We start from the raw sequence: 18,911 nt of genomic DNA, 5'->3' as shown, positions 1-18,911 counted from the left end.
TCTTCACTCCTATGTGGCCTGAAGAAATAATGAGTCTCTCTGACTCCCTCAAGGTACACATTGTGACTGAAGTCATTATTAATGGCCAAAGAAAGTGTACGGAAAGTCACTATGCTACTAAAATTAAAGTCAACATTGCATAACAAACCAACACCCCATGATCCAACTTCGGGAAAAAGCTGCTAAGAAGGTCACCCCACAAAAGTGGTAGAGACATCTGATACAACAGATGCACAAATCTCAATGTAGGAAAACAAATATAAAAAGCACAGGGCAATATGACACCTTCAAAAGAACATAATAATTTTCTAGCAACGGATCCCAAAGAAATCAAAATGAGTGAAATGCCTTATAAAGAATTTTAAAGAGTGATTATAAGAAGTTCAATGGGATCCAAGAGAATATAAACAAACAATTAAATGAAATTAGGAAGACAATGCAGGATATAAATAAGACATTCAGCAAAGAGACATTCTGAAAAGTAACTAAACAAATCTTAGAAATTAAGAACTCAACAAATCAAATAAAAAATACAATTGAAAGCTTCAAAATCAGACTAGATCAAGGAGAAGAGAGAATATCTAAACTTGAAGACAGGTTCCAATCAAACGGGAAAAAAAAAAAAAGAATTAAAAAGAAGAAGAAAGAATGAGGAGTATTACAGACCTACAAGTCCCATTAAATGTACAAACATCTGCATTTTGGGGGTTACTCAAAAGTAAAGAGAAAAAAGCTAAGGTCATAGAAAACCTATTCAATGAAATAATAGCAGAAAATTTCCCTAATCTTAGAATATATGAACACCCATATATAGGAGACTTATAGGACCCCAAACAGACATGACCAGAAAGTATATTTATCACAACATATTATAATTATACTATCAAAGGTACAAGACGAAGAAAAATTCTAAAATCTGCAAGACAAAGCATAAAGTTATATTTAAGTCCTATTATACTAACTGTAGATTTCTGTTAGAAATAGAAACTCTGCAGTCCAAGAGGGGATGGAATGACATATTCAAAGTCCTGAAAGAAAATAACCGCCAACCAAGTTACTAAACCAGTAAGGCTATCCTTCAGAAATGAAACAGAAATAAAGACCAGCCAAGACAAGCAAAAACTGAGGGAATTGATGATGATCAAACCAACTTTATAAAAGACAAGTGAAAGAAAGATAACTACCATCATGAAAGCTTCTGAAAGTATAAATCTCACTAGAAGAGTCAAAACACAGAAGTGAAAAAAAAATCAAAATTTATCAAGAGAGTAAACCATCAAACTGCAGAGATGAACAAGAGAGGAAGAGAGAAAAGAGAATATTCAAAACAACTAAAAGAATTTTAAAAATATATATACATATATGTATGTATGTATATATATATATATATATATGTAAGTCCTTACCTACCAATGATGACCTTGAATGTAACAGACTAAATACTCCAACTAAAAGTACAGACTGATTGAACGGATGTTAAAAAAACAATGTTGCCTACAAGAAACTGCACAAGTAATGACACACACACAGACTGAAAGTGGAAGGATGGAAAATAATATTCCAAGAAAATGAAAATCTAACATGAGCAGGAATAGCTATGCATATTTCCAACAAAGTAGACTTATAGAAAAAAAAACTGAGATAAAGAAGGCCACTTCATAATAACCACAGGATTAATTTATCAAGAAATTGATATGATTATAAATCTATATGCATCTAATTTCAAAGAACCCAACTTTATAAGACAAACACTAGTAAACCTAAAGGAAGAGATAAAATCCAAAAAATGATAGTGACGGATTCCAACACCCTTCTATTACCAATGTACAGGTCATCCAGACAAAACAACAAAAAAATAGACTTAAGTTATACCATAAATTGAAAGTACTAAATAATTTAAAGAATATTCTATGCAAAAGTGCAGAATAGACATTCTTTTATCAGCCCATTGAAACTTCTCTAAAATAAACCATATATTAGGACACCAAAAAAAGTCTTAACAGATTCAAGAAAACTTAAATCATATCCTGTATCTTTTCTGATCACAATGGAACAAAACGAAGTCAACAACAAAAGAAATTTTAGAAATTACATAAATGTATAGAAACTGAACAACACAGATTTTAACAGTGAGTCATGGACAAAGGAAGAAAGGAATTTTTTAAATTACTCAAAACAAATGAAAATGGAAACACAGCATACCGAAACTTATAGGATGCAACAAAAGTAGTATGAACTAGGAAGTTCCTAGCAATGAATATCTACTTTAAAAAATATAAACTAAGATTTCAAGCAAGCAACCTATGCTATATCTCAAGGACTTAGAAGAACAAGAACAAACAAAAGCCAAAATCATTTGAAGGAAGGAAATAACAAAGATCAGAGTGGAAATAAATGTCACAGAAACTATAAAAACAATACAAAAGATCAATAAAATAGAATTGGTTTTTTTAAAATATAACACTTACAAAATGTTCACTAAATCAACCTATGAAAAAAAGAGAGAAGACCCAAATAAATAAAAGCAGAAATGAAAAAGAAAACATTACAACCAGTACCAGAAAAATACAGAAGATCTTTAAGGATTATTATGAAAAACTATATGCTAACAAATTGAAAACCCCAGAAGATATAGATAAATTTCTGGACCTATATCAAAATTTAATCATGAGGACATAAAAGTCCTGAATAAATTCAATAATTATATAGAATTGGTATAAAGGAAAGCCTTTCCCTATACAAGAGAAAGTCCAGGACTTCATAGCTTCACTGTTGAATTTTACCAAATTTTAAATAACTAATGCCAATTCTTCTTAAACTATTCCATAGACTCGAGAGGGAACCCTTCCACACTCAGGTGAGGACAACATTACTCTGTTGAAAAAACCAGACAAGGAATACAACAAAAAAGAAAACTACAATATCCCCGATGAATCACAAATGCAAAAATTCTCAACAAAGAACTAGCAAATTGGCATGGGTGTGGGGGAAATGGCACATTGCTGGTGGAGTTGCAAATTGGTGCAACCACTCTGGAAAGCAATATGAGAATCCTCAGAAAACTTGGAATGGACCCACCTTTTCACCCAGTTATCCCACTCCTTGGTTTATACTCAAAGGACTTAAAATCAGCATACAGTAACACAGCCACATTATTTATACACAGCTAATTATTTATAGCAGCTCAGTTCACAATAGTTAGATTGTGGAACCAAACTAGATGCCCTTCAAGAGATGAATGGATAAAGAAAATATGGCATATATACACAATGGAATATTATTCAGTCATAAAGAAGATTAATATTATGGCATTTGCAAATAAATGGATGGAATTGGAGAATATCATGTTAAGTGAAATAAGCCAATCCCAAAAAACCAAAGGCCAAATGTTTTCCCTGATAAGTGGAGATTGATATATAATGGGGGTGGGGGTGTGTGGAGGGAGAGAAAAATGGGCAAACCTTAGATTATATAGAAGGAAATGAGAGAGAGTGGGGTATGAAAAATGGTAGAGTGAGACAAACATCATCACCCTATGTACATGTATGATTACACGAATGGTATGAATCTACATCGTATACAACCATAGAAACAAAAATGATGTACCCCATTTGTGTACAATGAATCAAAATGCAGTCTGTAAAAAATTTAAAAATAAATAATCTTTTAAAAACCTAGCAAATCAAGTTGAACATATTAGTGCATGCCTATAATCTCAGCAACTTGAAAGACTGAGATGGGAATAACCTCTTCAATAAATGATACTTGGAAAACTGGATATCCATGTACAGAAGACTGAAACTATACCCCACATCACCCTATACAAAAACCAAATCAAGATGGATAAAGTCTTAAATCTAAGAACTGAAACTTAAACTACTAGAAGAAAATACAGGGGAAACACTCCAGGACACTGGTACAAGCAATGATTTTCTGGATGGACCCTCAAAAGCTCAGGAAACAAAAGCAAAAATTGACAAATGGAATTACATCAAATGAAAACCTTCTGCACAGCAAAGGAAACAATCAAGAGTAAAAAGATAAACTACAGATGGGAGAAAATATTCACCAATTATTCAATGTAACCAGGATTAATATTCAAAATGTTAAAAAAAACTATCTTTATAATAGTGCTTTACCTTTTTCAGTGTAACATACTGCTTATTATTCATTTGTTTATTTATTAACTTGTGAGAAAAATATATTTTGAGAAGCTATCATTCATTAAACTCTTTATTGTATATATTTACCAAGGAACATACCTTCTATGATTCGTGACTTCATGGGGTAAGAAAAATAAAAATATGTAATAAATAATGACAAACTCAACAAAAAGATGGTTGATACATAAACTGGAAAGAAAAGAATTTTCTTAAGTCAATTCATGGAGAATTATAGACTTGACTTTTTTTCTTTCTAAACAATATTATATACCCACTTGTTATTTCAAAAACAGAAATAAAATACACCATTTGGACTTTTAAATAGACTAAAGTTATATTTGCAATAAAATTTCCTGTAGTTTGATTGCAGGAATAACACAGGTACTCTGTAATTTATAATTATCCTCCTCTACAGTTTTCCCTCTAAAATTCTATTAAAATCCAATTTTAAAAAATGAAAAAAAAAAAAACCTAAAACCACTTAACAACAGCAACAACAAAGCACTTCATTTATTTTTTTTAATGGGTATTATGGTTTGAATCTACAAAGTCCCAGAAAGGCCCATGTGCTGTAGGCTTGTCCCAAGTGTAGTAATGTTCAGAGGTGGAGCTTTGGGGAAGGAACTAGATCACAAGGGCTCTCAGCTCTTCAGTGGTTGAATCCACTGATAGACTCATAATTTGAAGGCATTATTGAAAGGTGGTAGAAACTGTAGGAAAATGTAGGTCACTGGGTGTGTGCCCTGGAAAGGTGTATTTAGTCCCTGACCCCTTCCTTGCTTCCTCTCTGCTTCCCATGCACCATGATGTGAGCAGATTTGGCTATCCTCAAAGAATAAAATGTAACAAATGCTGGTGAGGCTGTGGAGAAAAAGGAACAATAATACACTGTTTTAGTTTTTCTGAGGAACCTCCACACTGTTGATACAACTATCCCACTTCTGGTATATATCCAAAGAAAATGAAATCTTCATGCCCATGTTTATTGGGGAACCTATTCACAACAGCTAACATTCAGAATGAGCACAGGTGCCCATCAACAGATGAACAGAAAATGTATATATGGAAAATTATTAAGCCATAATGAATGATCTCCTGTCATTAGCAGCAAAATAGATGGAACAAGAAGAAAGAGGATATAGGTACTGAAAGACAAGTACTGCATGTTCGTCTCTCTCTCTCTCTCTCTCTCTCTCTCTCTCTCTCTCTCTCTCTCTCTCTGTGTGTGTGTGTGTGTGTGTGTGTGTGTGTGTGTCTCTCTCTCTCTCTCATGTGGAAGCTAAAAATAAGTTAACCAGAAAGTAGGATAGTGATTACCAGGTACAAAGAAGGACATAGTGGAGGGTGGGTAGTGGTAGTCTGATATATTTAATCAGTGCACAGTGTATGCATTATGGAAATATCACACTGAATTCCTTTAATTTGTACAATTAATTTATGTTGATAAAAGGGGAATTTACTATATCTGAGAATATACTAAGAAGATGAGTCTATTTCCCTCTCTCTGAAGACTAGGTTCTATCAGCTATATGGATATTGGTTCTCATCAGTGTCTGGAAAATTGTATCTATTTTCCTATTTGAACATGTAAATACAACCTTTAATTTAAAGTGCACTGTCCAGTGAATAATCAAACAGCATTTATACCTTTTATATTACTGTTGCACATCATAGATAGCAAAATTGGAACTTATCTTAAGTAATAAAGGAATGAACCATCTTAGTATGTCTCTCCTATAAGAGTTCAAGTATTCATTGGACTCTGTTTATTTTCACATACTGTAAAATGTTTTTGGATATTGTAAATTGTTTTTATCTCCTATTATTGATCTAGGACTGTCCTAGTCTGCATAACATGATTTTTTCTCTGCTTGTATAAAGTTCTTCTAGCCTCAGGGTAATAAGGCCATTTCCCCCCAAGAAGTAGAATATTATGTGGCAAATTTACATCTACTTTTCCAGAAATATTTTATAAAGCAGTTCCTTGCTCAGAGAACTCATTGCAGTGAAATCCATGTTAAATGAAGTGTACTATAATGTAATCAGATTTTTGTTTGTTAAACTGGAAATTTTCATCCCTCTGTAAGAGTCTAAGCATTTAACCATGTATCATTTAAGGTAACTTTTTGTCTGCTCTCACTAAACTGAACATATTAAGGGCTGGATACATATAATCATTCAGCAAATGTTTAGGGAATTGTCCTAAATTCAAGTAATTACCATTCTTCCAAATTTAACATCGGTCAGGGTAAGATGATGAGGTGTATATTCCCACCAACAATTTTATCAGTACTCAAGATTTGAGTTTGAGTTTGCCTAGCACTGAACTTTTTGGCAAGTTAAAAGTTCTGTCTTCATCTTCTCTTCCATAAAATACAGCTGCTATCTCATAGATGAGAATTTCTTGATAGTTTTTTTCAGAGATGTTTTATGAGCTTCATGAGAATGGACTTAATTACCTAGCATATGACTACATGTCTTCTTTGTGCAATGCATTGGATATTTATGGAAGAAAATAAAGTTAACTGAGACTACATATAAAATGTCTAGTCCAGTGGTGAACACTTAGTAAGGAGGCTAATGAATATTAATTATTACAAACATTCAGTGGTTACCCTATGTATCAACTTTTATTTACTCTTTCTAAAGATCTTTTTTTTTTTTTTAACCTTTCATATCCCATACCTTCTTCTAAAACACACAGGCATTATTTTCATTTTGTTGGATTATGACCACTTCTTCAGAATTAACTCCTTGTTTTTCTCCCTTCTACCAGGGCAAACACTGTATCCTTGACGTATCAGGAAACGCTATCAAGCGATTACAAGTTGCCCAGCTCTATCCCATTGCCATCTTCATAAAGCCCAAGTCTCTGGAACCTCTGATGTAAGTAGAGGGCACTGAAGGACCTCATGCAACTAACTCCCTATTCTGTATCACACAGCAAACTGTTAACTGCTCTTTTTCACCAATGATTACAAACAGGAAATGCCATTGTTGATAATTTTAAGGTTTTTTTTTTGTTTGTTTAGTTGGTTTTCGAATTAATATGAGAGGATCATCTTTGAGTTGCCTCTTCTGATGCAGTTTCATAGATAAATCTTTTTAAATGTGTTTTATATAGAGGAAGCAGACAACATTTAAACTTTTTCCATTGGTATTTTACATTGTCCTATAATAGAATTCTGATGTTAGAAACTTCATATATATAGACAACATTTCTTAGTAAGAGGTCTGTAACTTAACCAGTAGTTCCATATCTGTTCACATTTATGAGCAAGTGTAAAATGCACAACTCAAATTTTTTCCAAAAGACTTATAAAATACTTTCCTTCAAAAATCAGTAATCAGATTGGGCAGATAATCTAACTATAAAATCCACATAGACAACTCCCATACAGAAGTGAAACTTTTTGGAGGCAATGGTGTCAAAGCAAGAAGGACACAGAGAACCTTGACCACTGGTCAGGCTGGGTTTGGATCTATGTTTTGTCAATGGTTAGTTATATAATCTTGGGCAAATCACTCTATATCCCTAAGACTTATCTTCACCTCTAAACTAGACATTCATGAATACCTGATAGGACTAATATAAAGTTAAGCCACAAGTTCTTGAATTTAAAGCTCTGTGTACAGTCTTTGGTATACACTAAATGCTCAATAAATTTAGTAGTTATTATTATCAAAGATATAAAGTTACTGTATTATAATGGATTCATGCAATTTTATCAAAAAATTCATCAAGAGTGCAAGAGATAATTCCAGTATGTCTGTTACAAGAGCCTTGCTCAAATACCGCCTCTATCTGGGCCTCAAGAGGGTGTTGAACCACAGAGTACATACTTGAAAACAATGTTTATGGAAAGAATGAAGGCATGGAAATTATTTAATCCCAGAGGTGAAAGCTGTTATTTGCCAATAATATCAGCTAACTATTCTGGTCTCCTCTGAAGTTGAAGAGACAAAGCACACTGCAGTAGCTAAGATGACAGCCTGAGAGAATTAAGTTAAATACATACGTGGCCTCTGGAGACATTGCCAGGAATGCATCTGAAAAGCAGAATATAGACACATGAATAAAAGATAGACAAGGGTTTTTACCAGGATGCGGAAATAGAATTGTGAGGTCATTGTCAGTGACTGCCAGCCCTTGAATTTAGACAATAAATTACACTGTGAAGAACTTTAACTATAGTTGGCACATGGAAAGATATGTATTGGTGATAAAACAGTGGTTCTTAATATTATTACCCAGAGAGCATGTGTTAAATTTCCCCTTTTGCAGGATACTGTGTTAGGCATTGCAGAGTTAAGCAACTATAAATTTCATTATGTAAAAATTATTTGTAATCTGTAAAGAACCTCACAAAAATTTTAAGTAATGCTAAAATTAATTTTTTAAAAAGTAGAAAATGGCCCTTGCTTCTTGAGAAAAGCAACTTAAAGGCCTATTTCAGAAATAGAAAAATGAGTTTTCTCCTCATAAATACACAATGGGATAAATGGCTTCCTGGGGAAGGAGGCCTGAGGGTACAGCAGCAGTGGCACATTTGGTTCAGTATGATACTGAGAGTCAGTCCCATCTGGTGCTCAGTAGAAGGTCTACTTCCTTCCACAACTATCAGATGACTTATTTAGTTTTGCCTTAAGGCACTGTCACAGCCACTTATCACCAAGGAAAATTAAACATACCGAGAGCTGGATTCCACAATGAGGACAGTGAATCTGACATAATTTGCTGCAGCCATATTCATAGGTCTTAGTGCAGCGAGGATGCCGGTCAGGCCAATGTGATCCTATTACTAAATGCTGAATGTTTACGGTTCACTCTTTTCTGAGGCTTTTACTTCAGGAGCAAAGCTAACATGAATTGCCCATTGCCCAGAAAGGAGTGAATGCCAGGTCAGCCAGAACAAAAACACGGCAGCTGTCACATTCAGGCATTGATACATCATCACACACATTATTTCTCAAGTGCATCAAACCACAGAACTTATTAGCACATACATAGCTAACTTCAGCAGAGATAAAATCAAGGGCACGTATGAAAGAGATGTTCTTTTTATATCATGCTGCCATAACTCGTGCCCCTACCACAAAACAATGAGATGTTCCCGGGTCTCCTCTCTTTGCCATCTCCAGTCTCCTGTTACTGTCTTGCCTCTGTGAGGTACTGTGTTTACTTCTGCCTGTATCTTTATCATAATTATGTTTATCTGTCTACATCCCCATTCATTCATTCATTCATTCACTTATTCATTCAACAAATAAGTATTGAGTCAGGGTTGATTCCACATGCTAAAGAACAAAGTACTTGCAGATTAGACAAAGAGACAAAATTAATTCATGTATTAGAGGATAGCAATCTAAATTGAGTCATTACTAAAATAAGTTCAAATCAAATTCAAAAAGAAAAAAAAAAAAAAAGACTACCACAGACCAAGAAGATCCAGAGCTACATGACTTGTTAACTTCTGGGAAAAAAATCACCTTCTTTCTCTGAAGATTATCCCTTAGTTTAGCCTAACATCTTCTACACTCAAGAGTGATCAGACATTTCGGAACAAAATAAGTTTGCTTCAGTAACAAGAATTCAGGAAATTTCTACTTTACATTTCAGTCTTCAGTTACGTCTAAAACCATATTAATATCTAACTTCAGGGTTTTTTTTTTATTTTACACATCAGCCTCTTTTGAAAGATATCTAGTCTATTTGACTCAAAATAAAGTCTGTTTGCCAATGGTTTAAAAAAAAAAAAAAAAAGCTTGTGTTCTTACTGAAGATTGCCTTTTATTAAATGTACAACCTTGAGGGAGTTCCAAGACTGCTTCAAGTCTCCAAGGCTTGTACTAGAGAAAGGATTCACTAAGACCAGGAGTTCCAGACCTGGCTGTCTTCCTAAGTGTCATGCAAGGCATTGATGCTTTCAAAAGTTCTACATAAGTCTAGGGTGCATCCCAATGAGCCAACCAAAAATGCCTTTGCTTTGACTGGACTTTTTTAATGCCTGGAGGACATGCTAGGAAAAGCTACCAATGATTGGGAATCAGTAAATTAGATTTTTATAATTCTAACCTTGACTTGTCATTGAGACTATATTAGGTTTAATAATCTTATAATGATTAAGCAACATTTGCATATAGTTAATAAGTCAATGGTTGGCAAACAGAAAGAAAAAAGACAGGTAATCCTAGGTACAATTCCTTTGTAGCCATTCTGTCAGAACAAAAATAAAGTAGACCTCAAATTTTCTTCTCAATATTTTGTTTTTAAAATATTTTAATTGGCACTTGGTAGTTGTGCATATTTATGGTGCAACATTTCAACACATGAAGACAATTACAATGATCAGATTAGGGTAATAGGCATATCTATCACCACAAATATCATTTCTTTGTGTTAGAAATTTAAAATTAAAAATTTTAATTTAAAATTAAAAATTTTAAATTTTTAACTTAAAATTCTCTGTTAACTATTTTTAAATATTCAATTAATTGTTTTCAACAGTAGTTATCCGACTGTGCTACAGAACACTAGAAGTTACTCCTTATATCCAACTATACCTTGTACATTAACCATACTGGAGATTCTGTTATATCAAGTTCCTCTCTCCTATCCTCTACTTGACTATATTACTTGATTATAATCTATTTGAAAATATTTTGATCCCAGGACTTCTGAATTGTTCAATTCTGTATCCATTTCAATTCAATCATCCTTCAGTGGCTTCTTCAACTGTCATTTGATTATAAAAACAGGACATTCAGGGCTCTTGTTGCTGTAGACATGATTGGCATTTGCAGAAGTTGAGTTGAGAGCTGCAGAACACCCTTTTGCCCTGAAAGATAGAGATACCTACGGGGTCTTCCCTGTTTTCTATAATTCTTTGGAAACACCATCCATGTTTCTCCCCTCCACATTTCCAAATGCACATGAGGATGAACAGCAGCCCTTAAGGAGGAGGCAGAAGGCAAGAAATCAAAGCCTTTTGGAAGGTCTGGACCCAAGAACAATCAATCAAATTGAGTTCTCTTGGATGTGAGGAGGGCCAGAGACAAAAAATACATTTCCCTGCCCTCCACCTCTCCCACCTCTGACCACCCCTGAAAGATTTCCTTTCATTCTATATCCCACATTTTAGAGAGGCTGAGATATACTAAAGCAAAGGCTAACAAAGGGTGACCAGGGAAGTTTGAATTTAGAAGTCATATCCAATGAAGGTGTAGATGAGGTAGTGTGGGTGACTCTGAAGATGAGAAAGAATCAAAAGACAAATGAGCACTTTATTTAAATCCTCAAAGCCTGCCAAGGACAAAATTTAGCTCCACTCTAGGGGACTGCAGAATACAGAACAGCAACCAGTGACCACAACTCATAAGGAGAGAGATTGCACTTCAGTCCTTGGTGAGACCAAAAGACCCCCTCCACAGAGTGGGCTTCTTGGCAGGGATCCCTTGTGGCTGAGATTATTCAGGCAAAGAGGAGTCCTGAAGAAAGTCCAGGAAGCTACTGCTAAGATTGAACTGTGCTTCCTGGAGGTTTCTTTTTTGTCATGCATTTTAATTTTTCAGAACTTATATTCTCTTTGTGTCCTAATTTCAAACCTTTATTTACCAGGGAAATGAATAAGCGTCTAACAGAGGAACAAGCCAAGAAAACCTATGATCGAGCAATTAAGCTAGAACAAGAATTTGGAGAATATTTTACAGGTAAGTTCCCCTCATCCTGGTACTATGAGGAAGGAGATAAATTGTCTGACATTTAGCATAGAGAGGGCTCCAGGCCTGGTGAACTGGGCCCTAAAACCATCCTGTTGAGCATTTCTAATAAATGTTTTATGCATATAAAGGCACTCTCTGCTTTACCCATTTGGTTCAGAATCAGGGTTCTCCCTCCTCTAAGATCACCAGCAGTCAGCTTCCAGTTTCCCACTGGCCCTATCCAAAACCTTGAGTGGCAGATGCCCCTGAACTATCTCCTCCTATTAAGGAGATTTGAGGCACTGATACCTCATTAAACTATCTCTCTAATGGCATCTGAAATTTTGGAGAAAAAACCTCTTGGGGTCAAATTGGGCAGTGTCCAAAGCAGTCTCATGAGAAGCAGTGAGAAGCAGTCTCGGTTCTCCATTGTCTGCCTCCATGACCTGTGGATCTGTCTCCCCATCAGTAGCACTTGAACAATATGCTCAAAACCCTTCGCTGTGTTTTAGCTAATACTGTGTCAAGTCTCAATGCAAAACATTTTAATTATTTCTTTGGAAACATGAAGTTTGGGAATAGAGGAAGAATTTCTTCTTCTGGATATCCTTAGTTCTCTATTCTTATGTACTTTCATGAATCACTGTTTAAATCCAGAGAGTAATCAAACTGCAATTGGCCTTACAAGTAATTCTCAGTGGTTTAAAAACAAGAATTTTCCTTCTCAATTACATGGTATGGGATTAGATGTTTTATTTTTTGTCTTATTCAGAATGTGAAAAGTGCCAGCAACACAGTAGTTTGCAAATATTTTTAATTGTATAATATGAAGTAAGGCTTCTGACAGTAACTAAACTGTAAGTCGTGTTTCTTCCTGAAAGAACAACCAGATAAGGAAATCAAGTCAAACAATGAACATTTTGACCAGTGATTTATATTCAGGAATAAAATAATTGCTAAATTCTTAGGATTATTTTTGAAGATTGAAGTCATGTTTCAGTACCAATTAATGTTTAAGCCTCCGTCATATGGATAGAATGGATGTTCTGGAGATCTCTATAGAAGATAGTTTTTGTTCAAAGGACAGAGTAAAATGTGCTTAAAACTGCCCTGAGGGACTTGATGTTTTAGGTAATTCTGAGTATAGCAGTATATGTTTCCTCTTACATGTTATTTGTAAGTAGTGACCATCTCAGTATAAATAGCTTTATCTGGTAAACATCTCATTTTACCAGATTAGTTAGAGAATAAATGGGGTTTCCTGTTAAATATTTTGAGGGCCAGAGAAGTTAATTATATAGTTCCTCCAAAACCCTTATTTCCTCTGTGTCTAAAATACCTGCCAAAGTAAGTAAAGTAGAGAGACCCTAATGCCAGCTCTCTTTGTTAGACTGGGAGCTCTCAATCTGCAAATGGATCAGTGTCTCAACTCGGCGTCTGGCTCAGAGTAGGCATCCATAAACTATCTGTTAAATAAAAGAATGATTGTCCAGAGTTACAGAGATGCAGTCAGTGTAAAAACTCTGATGCATTGAATACATGCATTGAAAGCATTTTTATAAATAACTAATGGACCCTGCTTATGTGAATCTTACGCTTTGTCTTACTAGTGAAAAGTAATATTGAGCTTCCTGATGAGTTGTCTTTCACTGATGTGAGTTTCTGTTGTTTAGTAATGATTGGTCTTCACCATCAGGAAATGATTCCTGACTTTAGTTATGTTTGCTTTGGTTACAGCTATTGTCCAAGGAGACACCTTAGAAGATATATATAACCAATGCAAGCTTGTAATTGAAGAGCAATCTGGGCCTTTCATCTGGATTCCCTCAAAGGAAAAGTTATAAATTAGCTACTGCGCCTCTGATGACAGAAGAGCATTTAGAAGAACAAAATATATATAATATACTACTTGGAGGCTTTTATGTTTTTGTTGCATTTATGTTTTTGCAGTCAATGTGAATTCTTATGAATGTACAACACAAACTGTGTGAAGCCATGAAGGAAACGGAGGGGCCAAAGGGTGGGACAGAAAGGACACTGCAGAATGCAGGAAGGCTTTGGTTTGCTCAAAGTACCAGGTGTAGGGATGAACCTCTGACAGGCTTTCTGCCCAAGAGATGGGCAGCCTCCTCACCCCAGCAGATGTCCAGAGCTGATTTAGCTGCTGAGCTCTCTGTGTTTTTTGCTTTAAAGAAAAGTTGCCAGCACTTGAACCTCACCAATCTTCCCATTACCCACATCTGTAATTGGTATACTTCGAATTTTATAACTATGCACATCCTTTGATTTCTTAACAAGCAAAAGAAATAAAGAAGGAAAAAAAGGAGTCCCTCTGGAGACGGCATACTATCAGGGAAGGATAATTGGATAGTTTTCTTGACTGGCATCTGCAAAGACGAGCATTTCATAAAATTCACAAGTTTATGGAGGACTAACTTATGAGAGGAGGGGATTCCACCTGGGATTAGCTTTATGATTGTTGATTGTCTATTTTGCCATTTATAAACTGAAAGAAGGCACTACAGATGAGAATAATTTATACAATAAAATATATTAAATGTATAGAAACGAATTTCTATAGGTTAAAAAAGTTTTGTGAAATATTTTGTAAAGACTAATTAATTGAAAGACTAAATGTATGCACTATCAGCAGATGATCAAATTCGAGAACTGAAAGTCGCACTCTCCCTTTTGTTGCCAATGATCCATTAAGAGCATCTGAGTTCCTTCCAAGTCTGACTTCTCCCTCACTTACCTCCCGTGATCTCCCTTGCACACTAGTGATACACTCTTATGGAGCACATCCCTTAATGAGTTGCCCTTGTGGATATTTTTGGAAGATATTTGGTTAATACACTTTTTAACTGATGGCTTTTTAGAGACAAACTCAACCAAATGATCTAAAGGGAATTCTTGCTTTCCTCTAGTTCAATAACCTGGGCCCACCATGCAAATAGTTGAGTAACTTTGTTCCTACTTACTTGCTTACTTGGTTACTTAAAGGACCATTTAGTATTCTGGCCAGCCATGAGTAATTAGAAGTATTTTTTTTTTTTGTTGCACAGAGTAATTTAGAGTTTTGTAACAGCCAGAGTTGGTGTTAGAGCCATGGTAAGATCTGTCCCAATATGCACTATTTCTTTGAGGAAGAGAGAGAAGTGTCTAGTTGGAGGGGTGAGGGGTTCAGACTTTTTTGTTTCAGTATATAGGACAAAGAGAACCACAAAGAAAGACAATTATGACTTTGAGCTCAACCAATTGAACTGCCTTCCTTGGGGCTGCACCTGGACCAAGTTTATATTTTAATAATTATAATGATGACTTAAAAAAAGAAACCTCCCAAAGCCTATAAACTGAAACAGAAGAGTTTGTTTCCCACTTTAGAGCTGATGGTGACATCAGCACTGGTTTTGCCCAAGGTGTTTTAGAGAGACTTTTCAGTGATATTAATAACCACTCAACTCTGGGCTCTGTGCATGCCCAGATTAAGCCCCATCGCCTTATTTCTGGGGTACATCAAGACCTGGCAGGGATTCTGCCACACTGTGCAGCAAACCAGCACGTAGGCTGGGGTGGGAGAGCAAAAGACAGAGCCATCAGCGTGATGGGGCTTCTTCACAGTAAGAACACTGGAGCTCAAAAATGAGAGTCTCTTTCCAAAAACAAGGGTTGTTCATCTTACACTAAATGCCATGGTCTGCCTGGCTGCAGTCGCCAAAACAAACACAAAAATGCAAAATTATGCATCTACCTATTAGAGGCTGCTTTGCCAATGGAAGGGCTAGCAATGCATTTTCTCTCTGTTGAAAGTTAAATTTCCAGAGACATCCTCAGAGTGCTCTCAAAATGTTAAAGATGCGTTCATATCTGCAACTCACCAGTTTCAGGTCAAGGCCAACTTTCATCATTATTGCTCCCAATAGTTTTCTGCCACCAGAATGCCATTCCTGATCCCAGCTCTATTTTTAGGCCACCATGATAACTTCTTTGGTTTCTCAACTGAGCATGCAACTATTTATTTAGAGGACTGTCATTAATGAGTAGATGTTTTCTTGGGTCTTGTGATGTGCTTTCCATTTAATAGTATTGCTGTGGCTGAGTACAATCAAATTGAACCACCAACCCTTGGTTTTGTAGTAATATATTTATTTTCCTAGTGTAGATGCTTCCAGATTAGAATTGGCATTTGCACTGATTTTTTATGTAGATTTATATAAATATAGATATACATATATATTTGCTTGAAAAATCACCAAGCGAATTGGTGAGAGGGTCTTTTCCTATAGAATTTACACCTCCATTTGTTGTGTTGTCTTGCGCTTCCCAATGTTGAGGTCTCTATGGCTCCAGTGAACTGGTGTATTTTGCAGCAAATCTGATGACACGAATGGAAATGAAATGAAAGGTACCCAGATTACATCTGGTGCAAATGCACTTGGAGCCTGGGGCCAGACTGGTGCTAACATTGCAAACTTTGTCCGGAGCTCTCTCCAATCTGAAGGCTTGCTGGGGGCGCAATGTCACCTTCATATGCTGGGCCCTTTCAGAAAAGTGCCAGATCGTGTCACTGGTGCTATTTTTCATGCTCTGGTACAATGTGTAGCACCATGGGGGTCTCAGCTCTACCAAAATCAAAACCCCATTTGTCAGCCAATTGCTGGGGCATTTGTTTTTTGCTCTCCTCCCACAGAATTTCTTGGCCATTTATTTTCAGGCCTTTTCTCCCAGCCTCGAATTCTGGGATTGGCTCTATCTGCTTAGCAAGCCCATCTTTACAAAGCTGCACTCGGGTGCCTCTGTGAGCTGTCTTAGATCCTACTGCCAGCCCTTCTGGACGCTGAGCCAAGGGAGAGCTTTCTGCTTCTCTGGTTCTTGCTTTTTCCCCCCTCCCTCACTCTTTCCCAGGACTCTCCTTTTCCTATCTCATCCCACCCTTCTTTGTCTTTGTCCCTCTTCCTTCCTAGCTTCTTGAAGCCACTGACCTTGTCCTATAACCCTTCTTCACTCCCTCTCTGTTCTCTCTTTGTCCATCTTTCCTTTAGTCTCTCTCAATGCCCTTTTTCTTCCTTTCCCCTTCCCTTCCTGTCCTCTCCTCTCATCACATCTCTGATCATCTCTTCTCCCACACCCCATTCCTTAATTTTTCTGTCTTAAAAAGGGCTCATGGCTGATTCAGACAGCAAGTCCATACTAATGTGGACTAATGACACAAATACTTGGGGTCACCATTTTTCCTATTTAGCCCAGAAAGCAAAGCTGAGTGTGAGGCCCTGACCTGGAGCCAACTCCAGCGTGCCTCCCGGAGCCAGCCTGCACCGCTGCCCTGGCAGTGATGATGCATGTGCTGTGGGCCCTGCCAGCGCCTGGGTACCTCTGCCTGAACCCTGGTCCTACACGAGCTCACGCCCAACACCACCCGAGTCTCTGAGGACACTTCTTTTCAATAAAGGCAGACTCTGGCCCCAACAATTATTCTGACAGAAAACCTCTTCCTTCTCATTGAAGCCATGCCATTGCCTTGGTTTGGAGAGAGAGTTTCTTTTCCCCCTACTTTCTTTTTCCCATTTTCATGTGAAGCCCCTTCTGCTTTTCAGCTGGTGACTGCTCCGGTAAGATTGAATGGACTCGCTGGTAAAATAACAACTCTTTTTTTCCTGTCTTGGTCCTGCCTAAAATTCCTACAAAAGTATGTAAGCCAAGGACTCAGGCTAGTTCCTAAATTTATTATACTAATTTGTCACTTCTAAGGGGAAAAAAAAAAAAAAAAAAAAAAGGATCAACTCCCTTAAAGCATGTGGAGTAGCTCCTGTGACAACCGATTTGCCAGGAGACTCCCTACGGAACTCTGTGGATATACCTTTTACTTATGTGTATATATGGTATATGTGGTATACATATCACGTATACACATGTTACATTAGGTATGATGAATGTGGTTGGAAACTCACACACACACTCCAGTCTGTAAATATCCTTCCTCACTGAAACCTGTGCTTTGGAAATCATTTCTTGTACAGCTGTGCAGTTTCTTGTAGCAGCTGAGGACAAGCTAAGACAGGAGGACAGTTTAGACAAAAATGAGCTAAAAGAGTAGAGTACAGTATCTCCCTAGCAACTCATGAGAATAGACAACCAAGTGGGAAGGTCGACTCCCAACGGATGGCAAACTTTTCTTCTCTCCCTTTTGAATTTGTGTTTCCTAAGTGTGTCTTAACTTTTGAGTGCACCAGGTTGTACCTGTTAGATCCTTTGAATATGACAATTTTGTGCTTCTCTCTGACAGGATGTTTCTCCATGAGCTGTAGTACAGGAGGGGAGGGAGGGGGGATGACTCCTTGCCTGGGCTGGAGTTTACAGAGACACTGCACAGCTTACACTCCTGTTAAGTGTAAATATTCAACACTTCCATTCCATTTGTGTAAAAAATAAAGCACACACGATTATAAAATCAAGATGTATATTTCATACTCAGTGTGTCCGTGGATATTTACTGCGTTCCCCGTGTCAGCAGTGGCCCCATTGTAAAAATGCTTGATAGTGTTTATAAACATGTCATGGTTTTATTATAAGATATAAATATTAAAACATTTTATACTTTACAGCAAATTATATTCTCCCAAAGCATAATTTGTCTTATTTCATAAAGAACAGAACCATTTTATTTTTATCAAATTTGTCTGATTTCAGAGCTAAAGTGCACTTAGGGTAGGTTTGCTCTGAGAAATATCAGCATTGCTGACAGGAACCGACAGAAGTGCTTTGGCATATTTTTAACTATTTGCCAGCTTTTCATCAGGATTTTTGCTAAAAAGTGAATGGTATATTAAAAGATAGGCTTTTAAAGACACATCTTTTCAGGGGGAATAATTTCCCAGTGACAGAATTGTGAGACTCCAGAAAATATTAAGAATAAAGAAAAAATATTTTTACCTGATCCTTATGATACAAAGAGTGGCACTATTTGGGGAGGCAGTGTCATTACCTATATAAATTGGGGCCACAAAACATATCAGCTCCAAAGATCTGAACATATAAAAAAAATGTCAG

The 18,911-nt window shown here is 36.4% G+C and overlaps 1 protein-coding gene across 24 annotated transcripts in view; it reads left to right on the top strand.

The window, feature by feature from the left end:
• The window catches only part of DLG2 (discs large MAGUK scaffold protein 2), a gene marked incomplete at its 3' end in the record, with an annotated part of 2,081,919 nt that extends 2,064,149 nt beyond the window's left edge, over positions 1–17,770 (top strand). For all 24 annotated transcript variants that reach the window (XM_079105558.1, XM_079105557.1, XM_079105560.1 and 21 more), the window contains 3 exons: positions 6,940–7,049; positions 11,782–11,873; positions 13,602–17,770. In XM_079105558.1, coding sequence (XP_078961684.1) covers positions 6,940–7,049; positions 11,782–11,873; positions 13,602–13,708 — 309 coding nt within the window. The remainder of the gene's footprint in view (positions 1–6,939; positions 7,050–11,781; positions 11,874–13,601) is intronic.
• Positions 17,771–18,911: the final 1,141 nt, after the last annotated feature.

The sequence above is a fragment of the Sciurus vulgaris genome (assembly GCF_902686455.1).
Source record: "Sciurus vulgaris genome assembly, chromosome: 11".
Classification (NCBI taxonomy): Eukaryota; Metazoa; Chordata; class Mammalia; order Rodentia; family Sciuridae; genus Sciurus; species Sciurus vulgaris.
The sequence above is the reverse complement of the archived record's forward strand: the minus strand, read 5'-3'. Positions and strand labels throughout refer to the sequence as shown.